The sequence below is a fragment of the Protopterus annectens genome, chromosome 1.part2, assembly GCF_019279795.1.
Source record: "Protopterus annectens isolate FY-2018-M chromosome 1.part2, PAN1.0, whole genome shotgun sequence".
Taxonomy (NCBI): domain Eukaryota; kingdom Metazoa; phylum Chordata; order Ceratodontiformes; family Protopteridae; genus Protopterus; species Protopterus annectens.
Window position 1 is genome coordinate 831,489,099 of NC_056727.1, and position 15,738 is coordinate 831,504,836.

The 15,738-nt window shown below is 37.4% G+C and overlaps 1 protein-coding gene across 2 annotated transcripts in view; it reads left to right on the forward strand.

Moving 5' to 3' along the window:
• HEATR1 (HEAT repeat containing 1) overlaps positions 1–15,738 on the forward strand; it is a 1,780,420-nt gene that overhangs the window by 1,521,921 nt on the left and 242,761 nt on the right. For both annotated transcript variants that reach the window (XM_044059100.1, XM_044059109.1), the window contains exon 38: positions 1,142–1,300. In XM_044059100.1, coding sequence (XP_043915035.1) covers positions 1,142–1,300 — 159 coding nt within the window. The remainder of the gene's footprint in view (positions 1–1,141; positions 1,301–15,738) is intronic.

Here is a 15,738-nt window from a genome sequence, read left to right on the forward strand (position 1 = left end):
ACTCTGTCCGTGCAGCAGCTTTCACTGGGCATGGGAAGAAATTTGCATGCCCACAGCGATAATAGTAAGAGGCCCCCACATTGGCTACCATGGAAGAGATTAGGCCAGAAGAATAGAAGAATCCATAGTAGCTACCTGGATTATGGCTGTACGGTACTGTGCCAGAAATGTCTCTCACCCTGACACCTTGATGATGAAGAACGAATGGGTGGTGATAGGTGGCATCTAGATGGTTGGCAGTTACATAGGACAGAAAAAAAGGAATGTATATAATAAATAAATAAATAATTGAAAAGAACGAAACTTAGTTGTGGACTTACTGAGACCGGTGGTCTTATAGATCAGCTTATATAGTAAGAATATGTCCGCTATATTCTCCAAGGCAGTAACCCCCTCCTGCACTTGCAGACACTTCTGTTAATGGGAGTTCCAAGACTTCTGGATCAGATGGGCACAATCTTCCTTGTCTTGGTTTTAAATCTTTTTTTTTGGTGGTGGTGGTGGGGGGGGGGTTGATAATGCATAGAATGGATTCGCCCTTTTTTTAATATCAATTCTTTCACAGTGAGGAGAGGTGTACCTATAAACAACTAAGAGTTATTTTAACTGAAGTGCTCCCTCTGTTGGGTGGAGAATAGTTTTGCTTTAAGCTTGTCCTAATGATCTATATTTCTTGAGGAACTGGAGTTGTGGTAGGCCCTACTTTTACTGATAAAATGAAGCTTGATAAGTGATCCTTTCCAAGAACTACTTGTTTTCATTTCTCTGCTCTTATTGCAAGAAGGCGAAGATACTACATTCACTCTTTCTTATTCACTGTCACGGCCTTAACTTTTGGTACTTTTGCCATTTTACATACAATTCTGAGTAGAAACCACATTAAGGACTCATTTTTAACATTGAGTGTGTTAGGCTTATAAAAACATATCATGTCATAGGTACTTAGGAGATGAAGAAATATATTTTAATATAAAACAACTATGTGATGTTGCTTTCATGTAATAAGAGTAGTCTTTAACCTTTTCGCATTGTGTCATAATATAAAGAAATACTGGAGGAATACAGCCACAAAAAGTTGTGCATCCCTTTTACATTTAAAACTTGAACATCACCAGGGTTTTATTTTTGTTTTCTGTTTTAGATCACTCACTTGTCAAAAATTGCTGCTAGTAGTGGTCCTTCTTCTCAGCTGCATCTCCGGGTATCATCAGTGAAGACAACTGTTGCAACAAAGTTAGCATCCCGTGTACTCCTTCCAGTCGTGACCAAGTGCTACAATAAGCTGGAAGACTCACATCAGGTATGACTTGCCTAGGCTAACCTTGCTTGCCCAATGAACAATGCAGATCCTAAACTCAAAAAAATAGTATCTTTCTATATAATCTCTTGTGGTCCAGCAAGTGAAATTAAATTAAAAAATGAAACTGGAGTTAAAGCGTGATATTTTATTACTGCTGATGCAAAGAGTAGGAAAATTATTGCAATATACATCAATTTATACCACATTTTATATTAAAAAGACCATTATTCATTTTGCTTGTCATCAAAGGGACTAAAGTTTTCAAGAAATAAGGATCAACAGGGCTTTGGTGAAGGAGCTGGCAAAATAGACAATTGAGAAGGCAATTCCAGTAGCATGAAGTGGGACATTTATAGATGGTAGAGAGTAGGCAAAGGCACTGAACAGTTGCTTGTGCTTTGAATAAGGATGTTTGCTTACTGTTTGATGTAGAGGGCCTGATTAGGAAAGGAGTACTGGGGGTGGGAGGGGTCCAGATGACATGATTTGAAATCTGGTGAAAGAATTATAGGAGTTCCCTTTGGTAGCCCAGTGGCTGCTGTCGTGATGCAAAGAACAGCAAGATAAAAAGTGTAATGTTGGGAGTACATACAATGCCCTAGGTGCAGTGCTCTCAAGAGTTGGATTAGTTAATTACAGGTGTGTGTGTGTGTATGTGAGTTTGGAGGGGGGGACACAGCTTTAAACAATGAGGGTGTGGGGGAGTTCCTCCCACCCCAAATGCTTTACTGGCATACAGCCAGTTTCTCATTGTAGGCTATGTTTCTTTGCCAGCAACAAATGGGTCTCAGCATTTTCAGAGTTGAGCTGAATTTTGTTTAGTGGTAAGGGTCTTAGGTCAGATGTCTTCCACTTATTGAGTTTTAAAGGGGGTGACGGTGGCGTAGTCTTCCTTGCTTAGCAGTACCTTTCAGCAAGTCTCTCTAGACTGTATGGGTCATGAAAGGATGTTAGGTTGTAAGCATTGTCATACTGTGAGTAGATTGATGGGTAGCGTGCGAAAGAGTAGACATTGCTACAATGACCCAAATCAGTGTAGCTACAAAGACCTTTTGTCTTGTCCATGTAACCTAATCTGGTACTGTGACTAGTTCTCCATAGAGCAGAATAGAAACCAGTCAGGTCTTGAGCAAACTGTGTAATTTTGTGCCATGTTACTAGACTGAAGTAGATCATAAACTGAAAATGACGAGGAAGCAGTGATCAATAGAGAGTTATTTTCCATATACTGCTAACTAGCAGGGTGCCTTAGGACTTGGTGTTTGGAACAGCCATCTTTTGTTCTTTCACAGATGTCATATATAGCCTACACTTTGAGGTGACTGCCTTGATTAGTAGTGCCAAAGTGGTAGTTGTGGTGAAGGACTCTAATGCTAAGTTCAGGTTGTTTTGATTACTAAGCTATATCCTATGAAAGATGCCAGGATATGTAAAGTGTAGAATAAATCATTTATATGTGCATAAAAGGATGAATGAACCACTCAAGCCAATGTCTTGTGTGCATGTGTGATGACCACTTGGTAGATTTAGTGAAAGGATCAAGGGAGATCTCTGTAAAACACATTCTAAGACAGTTGGCATTTTTCCTTAACTTCCATCTGATTTATGGGTGCCATTTAATGAAGTTCTTCAAGCCACTTTCTTTCACAGGAGATCTTGTCATGAACTAAAGAGCATTCACAAGGGGAGGCTGACCCTCACTCTTTCCAAACTGTTCCTCATGCTGTCTGTACTTGGAGTTTCTAGACTCTGAGGTTGTTACCAAGCTGTTGTGTGATTTGTTTCAGTTTTCTGATGTTCTCTCTTGAAGGTGGAAGTGTATTTTCTTTACACTTACAGTGACATTTTAACCCCTTGTTCAGACATTGTTCCTATAGGTAGTAGATTTGCCCATTAGTGTGAACATATATTTTGTTTTGTGTGTGTGTGTGTAAGCTTGATTGTCCTACAAAATTTTGCAGTCCCTGCACATCTGGAAGTAGTTGTTGAATTTAAGTACCATTGGTAGAACGCTACCCTTAAAACTTGAAGGTGAGAAGAATAAGCACAGATCATACTGTACCTTAGGGGAAGAAATTGTGAATAAGGATTCCAAGGCCCCTTTCCAGGGACTAACGCTCTCAAGGCAAACCTTGGTATTCTGTGTCACCAGGATAAGAACACTTCTTAGGTCCTGTAAACAAATGCAGCTGCCTCTTCTGGGTGCTCACGTTGCTCATTTGTAGTTGTTGACCACTGTTCACCCAGGCAGTCAAGTCAGTGCTGTTTTTTTGGACATATAATTTGACACCACCTTCACCAAAGATGTATTTGCCAGTTTGTTTACCATCAGTGAGTTGTTTATCAACACCACTGTCCCATCAAAAAAAAGTTAAAAATAACTAAGAGACCATAGGTTGATTATTTTCCCAACTTAGCTGTTTCCTCCAAGTTTTATATCCTTATAGCCTATAAAATCTTATGTAGTCTTATAGGTTCACAAGTACCGTGGTAGTAAAAATACCAGAGGTTAAAGGACTTATTTCCTCAGATAGTGCTGACCCATATATTGGTTTTGGAGAACAAATGCAGTGGGTTTCCTCCTTTTCCTTTCACAGAGTCTAAAGTGACTAAGGTCATGCTCTTACTTTGAAAACGGCCCCCTGGTCTATTTCAGAAAACCTATTTATTTCACTGAACAGAAAAAAAATGGGAATTTGATTTATCATTAATGATGCCCCTTGATGGTTCTTTGGTTGTGAATTACTTCATTACCAAACAGACTTTCACAGTTGTTTCAGTAGAATCCCACAGCTGGAGATGTTGCCAGACTAGACTGATGGCCAGTTATGTACGGTGCTAGGTGCATAAATATACTCATCCTGGGTCCTTCTGTTTTTTGCCAGCATTTGCCACTTGCACACTTTGGTTCTCAGTCTTTCCTTTCTTCTTTAAACTTTTCTGTTCACATACCTAAGCATTGTAAGTGCTAATGTGGCATCAAATTACCAGCTAAGACCCTCACCCATGTTTAATGTCTCAAGCACGATCACAGTATTGTTAAATACTGTAACTGACAGAACTTAAACCCATCTGCTTTACACCATTTGCAGGAAGTTTGCATGACTTACTTCAACAAGTTGTCAGTAGTAGAGAGCTCTTTGCATGGTGAATGTCCAAAGGGTCAGGCACACATAAGCCAAAGCATTACTACAAAAACAAAGGTTTAGAGGCAAGGTTTAAGCCTGAACTTTCCATGAGTTAAATCCATTATCTAACTGATCCCACAAGGTCAGCCTGGACTAGAATGACCTTGATCTCAAATCTGTCCTCTGGGTTGGTTGAGAATCTTGAGATTAGGAGAGGCATACCCTGTCTTCCCTGGGAGGAAGTGCAGAGTGCAAGTTCATACTAGGCAGCAGGGCCCACTTAAGGAGTGTCCATCTGGTCATCTTGCATGAAGGCTAAGGGTGAGGATCTCTGAACATCAAGCAGATGGTTTGTTCAGTGAGATTTTAATAACTTTGTATGGGAGTTCACCATTAGGTAGCTCTGTCTGAACCTGCACTAAGCCCAGTCCAGGCCACTAGCCTTATATTATTGACATGGCTAATGTGAGATCCAGTGCTTATCTATGAAAAAAAGATCCCAGCATGAGCTACCCCTGTAGTTAATGAGATAATGGGTACTCCTTGACTCTTAGTATTTTATGAAGACTTTTAGCATTTCGTGATCAATGTCTGTGAGATGGATGGGGATAAAGAGTTGCTCCTCTGTCTGCATCTGTGCAGGACTATCAGACTGATGAGAAACTGAATTTGAATGGCTTGGCTATTATCATCATCATAATAATTTCCTCCCCTTCATTCACTCTGACAGCTGTCCCAGTGCCCCACATACTTTTCCAGTTGTATTAGCACTCCCAATTACCCGCAGTCCAATGCTTGAATTTAAGCCAGGGCCAGCAAGGATTTGGGGGGGGGGTTGCTGTCCATCTTCTAACCTGGGGGTCTGTTTATGACTTAGTGTTTCTCCCCCTCCCCTTCCTTCTCTCTGTATGGTGTGACCTGAAGGACAGGTGTGTAATAGGGCATCCTAGGAGAGGGTCATTGCTGTCTGTCTGTGACTAGGGCAGCAGGCTGATTTCCAAATGAATTCTTGACTTCTTCCCATTCTGTTGCCTTTCCCACTCTAATTATTTGTGCACAATACCTTGGTTCCTTTGTCGATTTTCTCCAGTAAATTTCAGCCCCCTCTTGTTTATTCGCTGTACCCCCAATTGCAGTCATCCCAGTCAGCAAGATCTCTTTTCTCTATCCCCATGTTTGCTTAGTTCTTAGAATACTTTCTGCTACTTTATGAATATAATCTGTATGGTTATTGTTTTTCTCCTTAAGGATCTGCATCCAAAATCCAAGTCTTTCCTTGTTTCTTGAGCTTCCCCCATTTCATCATCGTCTCTTTCCACTGTGAACTATAGCTTTCTGCTTGTACTATGTATAGGAGCCTTAACTTTGTAGCTGTAAAATACCACCTCAAATCAGGTAATCCCAAACCACCTTACCACCTTATTCTATTGGAAAGATCAACTTATCTCACTTGGCTTTGCTCTCCTCCCCTCCCAGATAAAATATGGACATGCTGCACCTCAGAAAATCCAAATCCCATCGAGCTACGCACTCGAGAGACTTGAGCCTCAGCACTGAAATAAATAGGACATGCTGGAGGGACAGATTCATAACCCAGAGGCTCCCTTCACTCTGGAATAAAATCCCAGTCCAGGTTAGGCAGAGTCCCTCATTGACTCTCTTCAAGAGGAATCTTGATGAGTGGATGGGAGATTGTAGGTTTACCCCGGGTATCACTTCTGTGTCACTGTTAGACAGAGGCACAGTATACTAACCTCAAAAAAGGGCATAGCAAAATTAATTTAAAATGGGAGGCGAAAGCCAAACACACTCTGGCTAGGCTTATAAATGCCCTAGGGCAGATAGCCTAGTATGAATCTATGAACCTATGAACCTATAACTCTTTATTAATTGCTATCCACAGTATTGTCACTGGTTGATAAAAGGTATGACTGTCCTGTGTATAAAGTTAAAGGGACCAAAATATTTTCTTCACTGCTTGTATCTTACGATCCATATCCACAAAACATTGCTTCCCTTTTCTCAGTTTCTGTATTATCTTAGCCTCTTCCCATATATCCTTAGCTGCTAAAACAGAAATCCTTTTTAATCCAGACTCCTAAGTACTTCATTTTGTTATGGCCCCATAAATATGGGTATTGGTGAACCAATTTGTGTTTGGGTACATAGTTTGCAGATAGTGCCTTTGTTTTATCTTTAATTTTGTATTCCAGAAAGACTAGAAATTGTCTCAGAATGTTCTACAACACTGAAATGTCCATTTCTTGCTTTAGCAGGTATAAAATGTCACCTGCAGATACCAATTATATCATTGAATTTCTGAGTCCCTTATTTTTTTTTTTTTTTTTTTGCCAGTGGGTTTAAATATAATGCAGATAACAAAAGGGAAAGAGGACACCTCTGCCTGGTTCCTTTATGCAAACAGAAATTCTCAGAGAGGGCCCTTCTCACTTTAATTTTCTCTTTCAATCCCTCATATAACTTTCCAATCAACCTTATAGTTTTATTAGGCAATGCAAATGCTTCCATTGCGCTACTCATCCCAGCTTACTCTGCCAAGTCCAACAACAGTGGTATTTTCTTATGCCTCCTTCCATCTGGATCATCATTGTTTTGTTAATGTTGTCAAATGTTTATCTCCTCTCCACAAAACCACAATGATCCATATCTATCAATTTTGGTGTCACGTGCCATTCTTTTAGCTGTTATAAACATAAACACTTATAATTATGAGTTAAAATTGAAATTGGCCTATATCAAGCTGGGGCCAACTTTAGGTATTACAGTCATCACTGTTTTCTTTCAGGATGTTGGTGCTTCACCTCTTTTTAAAATACTGTTAAACAAAACCTTCTAGATGTTTATCACTTTCTTCCTTCCTGGCTTAAAAGCTTCCACAGGAGTACAATGTATTCTTCAGGACTTTCCTGCAGACTGGTTATACATCACCATTTTTATCTCATCTCCTTCTATCCTGTTGGTGATTGAGCCTCATCCACTTTTAACATTGGCATATTTAATTCTTCCTTAAACATTTCCATTTTTACTTTTTTTTTATCTCCACATTTCTCTGTGTTTACAGATTTCATAAAATTTCCAAAATATTTCTAATACCGCTAGAGGATCTCTGGTTATTTTCCTTGATACAGGCTGCCTAACCTTGGCAACAACCTTTTCTACTTTCTGTTGCCTGAGCTTTTGTGCTAAAAGTTTTTGTGCTCTGGAGTTATCAGGAAGTAGTTGCTTAACAGCAGCCTTTATAAACGCATGCATATTGTTGAGATAGTCCCTTGTTTTCTCTCTAACATTATGCAGTTGTGCCTCCTCTTGTTCTGTGAGGTTCCCCCTATTCTGCAATACTTTAACCATTATCAGCCCATCTAAACAATTCTTGTTACTTTCTTCTAAAACACCTTTAATTACCACTTGTGACATAGGCAAATTTATATAAAAGTAATCAAATTGTATTAATAAGTTCATGTTTACAAACATTGTACTTCATATATATTGTTATATATCATATCCTAATTTACATTACATACATTATTCAATTCCTGCTCTATTTAAACAGGAAACATCTTTATTAAACCATCACTTACGACATGAGCAATCATACATTTATATAAATGAAAACAAACCACACCGACACAATCCTAGTTGCAAGCATTTTACATCACAAACCATACTGAAACAGTCCCAATTGCAAACATTATACATCACTTATAATCTACCCAATCATTTTCAGTCAAACATTATGTAGCTCATTTAAATCCTGCCTTCTTTTAAAACTCGTTCCTCCCCTATATGCATTGTTCCCACAATTCCCATTTTTTCTTGTGTAGTTTGCTTCTCTCATTTTCTAAAGATCTCAATTAGAGTTGTTTTTTCCCTGTTACTATATTCACTACATGTTATAGTTGGTTTTAATTTTGATTGCCATTTTCTAGTGATTGCTTTTTTGGGAGCCACCATAATTAGACACAGCAAGATCTTGCCATGTCTACGCAGTTCTGATTCTGCATCATAGCTGAGAAAAATCTCCCTCCTCACATCATTCGTCCCACTCAGCATCACCAGCAGTGCATCCAACAGGGAATAATTAGTCTGCCAACTCACCACACACCCAGAAAATATCTTCCCAATTACCTCTTTCTTCCCCATCACACTTAAAACATTATTACTGTAATCCAGAAGACACTAAACGACCAAGCAAAAAAAACACACTGACTTCTCAGCAAATCGATCCAGAGGTACCAAAAGAGACCAAAGTTTTAAAAACTGAATTTATTTAGCGCTTTTGTTTCTCTGGAGTCTACTTGGTGTATAAAAATATCTATGTCAACATTTCCAAGCAAAAATCCTAAATTTTCTAGATTTTGTTGTATATTTTGTAGATATGCATGTATCCTCCCATTGTTTCTTTGTGAACTGCTTATCCAGTCTCTCTTCCCAATCCTTTGTAAACTCCTCCGATTGATTCTTATCGTTATCATGTAATATTTTGTATGCTGTACTCATTATTCTTTTTTTAGTAGCAGCTTCTGTTCTAGAATCTACTAAAAACTCTAAAAGTGCTGGTCTTTCATTTAGGATCCCATTTCTTTCTCTTTGCTTATACTCTGATATTAATACTTGCTAGGGAATGCAATCTCTAACCTGCAGTCCAAATAAATTCTTGGTGTCTTGCCATTCAGTCATCTTTTGCTCTCTAGTTATTTGCTTCCAATACCTTGGGTCCTTTGCCAGTTTTCTCCAATAAATTCCAGCCCCCCTCTTGCCTGTGGTCTGTATCCCTAATTGCAGTCATCCCTATCAGCAGAATCTCCTTTCTGCATCCCTGTGTTGGCTTAGTTCTTAGAATACTTTCTGCTACTTTATAGATACAGTTTTCTGTTTGATTGTTGTCATTCTCTTTAAAGGCCTGCATCCAAAATCCCCTTCGCTCCTTGTTTCTTCCCCCCGGCTTCATTATCCCTTTCCACTTTGAATTATAGTTTTCTGCTTGTGCATGTATATGAGTCTTAACTGTGTAGCTCTGAAATAATTCTTGTTACTTCTTAACCATATCTGTTGTTCTTTTATTTCTGCCATATTTTAAATTCTGCTTTTATTTTATCCCACTAAATTCATGCCAGCGTAATCCTTCTCTCTTGCCAGTAGCCCTTTATTGCTACAGATATAACATTATTATCTTTTTTCTCGTTCTGCCACTATTAGAGCTCCTCTCGCAATTAATAAAAGCTGTTGTTTCAGAAGAAATTTCTATCTTCTCTAATAACTCCTGAATAGTTTTCACTATCCATTCCTTAAATTCCTCCCTTTTTAACAGATAGGTGAAGTACCAGTGTCTCGTTTTTGTTTTAGTTATAATTGGTGCATGATCTGAAATAGTTATTGGATGTGTATCAAAACTTTCAATTAAATGCACGTTCCTGTAATATCATTTCTGTTTAGCCTAGCCCAATTTTTGTACCCTGGGGAACAGTATGTAAATTCCCTCCAAACTCCTACTACTGAATTCATATCTTCCATACCAAATATTTTCATATTTTTTTTCAAAAATGTACCCTCTTTTTTTATACTTTCCCTTCTAGACCCCCCCAGACACATACTCCTGCTACATATCAAATTCTACTCCCCATCTGTAAGTAATATTCCCTGCTGAAAGCTGATTATTTCCAATGTAATCCTCTTCCCTTGCCAGTAGCCCCTTATTACTACAAATCTTCCATTATCTTTTTTCCCTCTTCTATCACTGTTGGAGCTCCTCTCTCAGTTAATAAAAGTACTTCCTTTTTTCTTTGTCTCAGATATTCTGCTGCATAACCATTCTGAAATTCTTTCTTTATCAAATTCATTTGCTCAGCTGTTACCAAGTGTGTCTCCTATGGAGTAGCTGTTAGCACTGTACATTTTTAATATAGCTCATTACTCTCTTTTTGTGTCAGAAGTTATTATTCCCACCTGTAATGTATAACAGTTTTTTAAATGTCTATTTGCAGCTTTTGAGTTGCATGCATACACTGTTTGGCAGGTTGACCTTTTGTACGTTTGTTTCTTGACATATCCATTTGAGCCTATATCACATCTTGCAAAACATTTTGATTTAATGAAGGCCCTCAAAAAAAAAAAAAAAAAAAAAAAAAAGACATCCAAAACACCCCTAAAAACTATTAACTTAGGACTAACACACAAATATGTCTTCAAATAATAAAGTTTAACCCTCCTAATAGGAACAGTTGTCCCTGATTGATAGCCACACTCGCAGGCTTGAATTAATTTATAATGGAGATTATACATGCTAGGAGGCATGAATACAGCCTGGGCTTCTACTTCCACTAAGTGACATCTGTTTTTGTCTCAACGTTATGCCTCTCCCAAATGAAGAAAACCATCTGAATGCTTATAGAAAACATTATCTTCTAGCCATTGAAAGAAAGAAGTATTCCGTTTTTACTGCACCCTTATCAGATTGTCTACATAGAAACATAACCAGATACATAGTTGTATTTCACTACATGTTGCACTGTAAAGCTAGTGGAAAGCACTTCAATGTTCATCATAGTCAACATTCTTTTATTTATTTGCTTCCCCTTAAAACTTACTAAATCAAGATAAAGGCCTTAATACAGTCATTCCCCTATTCAAAAATAAGAAAAAAAATCAGTTTTACTATCTTCTTTTCACATTGCAATGCCTACATTTTTAAAAGTGAACAAGAAGAAAGGAAGAAAAAAATGGGGCACATGTATTATACACAAATTTAACCGGAAAACCTTTACTTTATTGCATACAGTATATGCCATTTGTTATAAAATTACTGTTAAGAACAACATTTTGTTTTACCTACAGTTTCCTCTTCCCCTCTCACAAGTCTTTTTCCAAACATTAATGACATGAGATAGAGCATATACTTTGGAGTCCCCTACAAGTTTAACAGAGTCAAAAATGTCCAAACATTTCCATGCTTTCTTGTTCCATCATACTTCACAAAATGTAATTAATGCTTTGTAATCCCAAATTTATTCATCAGTTTCTGAGTTGCTGGTTTTCTTCCTTTTGGTCTCTTATCTCCCATATCAAGTCACTGGTTCATTTCCTGTGTATTTCTAGATCTTCTAGTCAACTCTTGTGTTTTTTTTTGTCTCAAGCATTTTGCTTTGGAACATTGGAGAAGATAACAGTACCAGGAATACTACTCACAGCTGAAGGTGCTCTCACCAAACAAAAGGAAGAAAAGACTGTAAAAATGTGAAAGCATCCACCACGAATCTATCAGCAAGACATAGGTTACAGCAACTCCCAAGTAATGACCATTGGCAATCTTTCAAAAACAGCAAGAACTTTTATTCAAATAACATGAAATGGATATCAATTCAAAATGAAATCTGTAATACTTATATACAACTTTTGGGCGGGCTCATTAGACATACAAATGCAATTAATCAATTATAAATTAGTAGTCATAGAAACAAAAAACAATCTAGAAAACAGTTTAAAAAACAGTTTAAAATGCATTACCTAAAACTGTTCATATAAATTATACACATAGCAATGTAATAATGAATCGTAACCATCATTCAAATCAAACAACAATGTTTATCTAAAAACAACTCCAAAGAATTCTAAAACATCAGATATATATTTTAGTTCAGTATTAAGCTAACCTTCATTTTCGTCAAGCATATCAGCCATTGCAGTATTCAGCATAATAAAACTAAATAAAACAACTCACTACTCACTAGCGTGAATATATCAAAAATAAACATGAAGAACATAAAAATGGAGCTTACTTTGCCTCAGTAGAACATTTCACAATCCAAAACCATGTGTATGTTTACAAACCATTTCTACTTTGTGTATAATACACATCCAAGAGATGACTTGAAGAAGACAAAGCTTCTTCTGGGTCCTAATGCCTAGAGTATACATAACTTTACAAGCATTAAACGTTGCTTGAAACTTAATCATATCAATGAAAGGGCATTGGTTCAAGTACTTCTATGAACATTTAAACTAAATACATCGCTAATAAAATGAGAAAATGAGGAAATACATAAAATATGTAAAAAAAGATATGTACAAACAAGCATGATAGCCTGTATATATGGTGGATCCAAGCTCATCATATTAGCAGCTAGACTATAAGACCTCTCTGAATGTCAAATAAAGCAATAGCTTAAATAAATATAAAGGGTGATCTGTCTATGCTGATTAAAAGTGTATCAAGCCAGCATAGGCTAGAAACCACCCTGCAATGTACCTACTAAGAGGCATTAAGATGCATGCATGAAACCTCATATCTTCATGCTGTTCTATATTAGACTTATAAAGAGGAATCATTAAGTATAGAAAGTGTAGATATTGAATCAAAAGTTACAGAAAAATGATACCAGTGAGTAATTCCTCTATATTAGAGATAATGTTCATGCCATAAGACAAGCTAATATTAATAAACATAAGGTATGTAATGGGAATATTAATGGAATAGGAGCACCCTCAGACCATGGCTAAAAAATAGACAAAGTCATACAAGAATATAGATGTTAAAGCCATCATGTCCAAACAGTATAGTGGTAAGAGAACCCTACATACGAAATAAAATATAATAAACTTATGCAATCCTATCTACGTTCAAGTAGTATAGGTTTTAAAGGTATGTAGCTATTCAGGCGTATCCAGTGTAACTCAGCCTTGGCTAGCATGTGTTCATTGCTACCTCTCCTAGCTGTGGGTCTAATAATCTGTAAGACTCTAAAGGCAAAACAATGGGAGGGATATTCTTGTATGTGTTTAGCCAAGGCATTGGTCTCATCTTGTCTTCTGATTTCAGAGAGGTGGTTATAAAAAAGGCTGAACAGAAAAGACAAGTAGCCAAATAAACAACATTTTTATTGCAATCAGCATAAAATTTAGGTTTAAAAGTTATATCCAACTAAGGCTATTACATCTGGGACAATGTAGACAAGGGTAAGTCCCTTTAGTTGTTATATCACCCAAAAGTAGACATGTGGGTTTACTTACATTAGTAATATGTTGATCATTACATAGTTGTTTCCTTAAGTTATCACTGTTTTTATAACAGAATCTGGGTGAAGAACCCACTATATCCTTGATCTGCTTGTTCCCAGTGAGAACATTCCAGTTTCTTCTGATGATACATCTAATACTTTCAACTTCACTGGTATATTTAATGACATATTGTAAGGTATTACCATCACGAGTCAAATCCACAGGGACTTTATTTCTAAACCCATGGGTTGTATGTGATTCACAAATAGTGGCAGAATCTATGTCACCAATAATTTTCCTCCTAATATCTCTAACCATCTGCATATCATAGCCCCTTTCATTAAACAAATATTCTAACTTGGTGGATTCTTCATGTAAATCTTTCATATTCTGACAGAGTCTGAATATCCTGGTGAACTGACTGGTTACTATCCTGCTGGATGCATGCTATCAGCAGCCAGCAATGCATTTCTCCAGGCAGTTTTTCTAAACAATGTAGTGGTAATGAGCCCTTCATCAGTCAAACGTATTGTAACATCTAAAAAATGTACCTGGTAATGGGAGCTCTCTACCGTAAACTTCAAAAAATTGGACATTGGAGAAGGTTTCAGTGGCTTAGTCTCTCAATGACCTTTATTATCAGGAGAGTAAGAAGCCGAATCCCCTTCTGGTTGTTAACTCACTTTTTGTTAGACAAACGTTTGTATTTCTTCCTTACCATGTTCTGTATCAAAGAATGATTTTTGACCCTCCAGGAAAAAAAAAATCTAAAAATAGCTGAATACAGCAGCTTGAATTTCAGGCCTCCTCCTCAACATTCCCTGATTACTGGAATAAATTTACTCTCCTGCCTGGTGTACAAGTTATAATTTTCCACAAATACTGTGTCTCCCACATTTAGTACTTTGTCCTTCTGCCACAGTTTGTGAGAATCATTTCCTCCTGCTGGTAGGATTGCATGTATACCACTAAAGGTCTGGGTTGCTTTCTCATGGCCAGGTTTTGAGCATACATATGAAGTGCCTTTTCAGTTAACAGCCGCTGTGGAATTCCAGTCCATTTGCTTATTTGTGCTTTCATAAAATTAATACTGTCCATTGCTTCCAGTTTCTCTTGTACTCTAGAAAATCTCAGATTTTCCCTACGTGCTCTGTTCTCTAATGCTACCATTTTTTTGACATATCTCTTCTTGAGCAGTGTCATACTCAGCCAGCCTTTTCTTCATGTTGACCTCTGATTTTTGCAGTTTTATCAGCTCATCCGAATATCTGTTTAAAGATTCTTCCATTTTTCCAGCCGTTTGCCATCTGAGTTAATATACTCCTTCAGTGTTTCATTTATTTTAGTCAGCTCTGGGCATATTTGACTTATTTTTTCTTCTAGATTACTGGAATTCGTGTCTTGCACCAAATCTGGAGCTTTAACTGCTTTTTGCTGAACAACTAAAGGATTCTTCGCAGCCAGTGTTTTCTCCTCACCTTTTGTAATTGATTTTCTTTCAGCTTCACTAAAATTCTTTTTGCTTATATCCAGGCAGTGCAACTACTAGCCGGTTACTGAAATGTACCCAAAAAGACAAATTCACTGGCTGTCTCTTCTGAGTTTGATTTCACAGTGGGAAAGCTGTAATGAGCTGTTACTCAGTGTGCAGCCATATTGGAAGTCCTAGTTCTAATTCACTGTGAGTTTAAGTTTACTTTTCTTTTGTGTGTGATGTCTTTTTTTATGTATTATGCAGTGTAAGGCAGTTGCATGAATAAATTATAAAAACAAAGATAAATCTACATTATGTTGTTTTCCAGTGTAGTATCCTCAGATTTACTCTGGGATTGACTGGTATGGCCCTCCTGGAGTAAGGAAATATGGCCTGAGGATGTGTGGATACTGGCAAGGCATGAATGGTCATGAGACTCAGTGGCTATTAAATACCTGTGAATGCAGGATTAAACAACATAAGTAGAAGTAGCTTGTGATTCCGCTTATTGGGCTGTCCCCCCCAACAGTGTGGGGTAGAGGGAGGATAGTGAAATTGTATTTCATTTTTTGTTTTTCTTTTAAAAATAATAACTAACTTTCCTGTTTATGGGGCTCAGAACTCCACATATGTGTGGTGTCCCAAGACCTACAGAACTCTGTAAAAAAAAAAAAAAAAAAAAAAAAAAAAAAAAAAAAAATGCTTGCTCCGCTTGCTGGCCTCTCTTCAGAACAACCTGACAACTTGCCTATGTCAAATGGAATGTGATATTTTACCTCATTAAAGGCCTTTCTGCCGTCTGCAGAATGGCAGAAATATTGTAA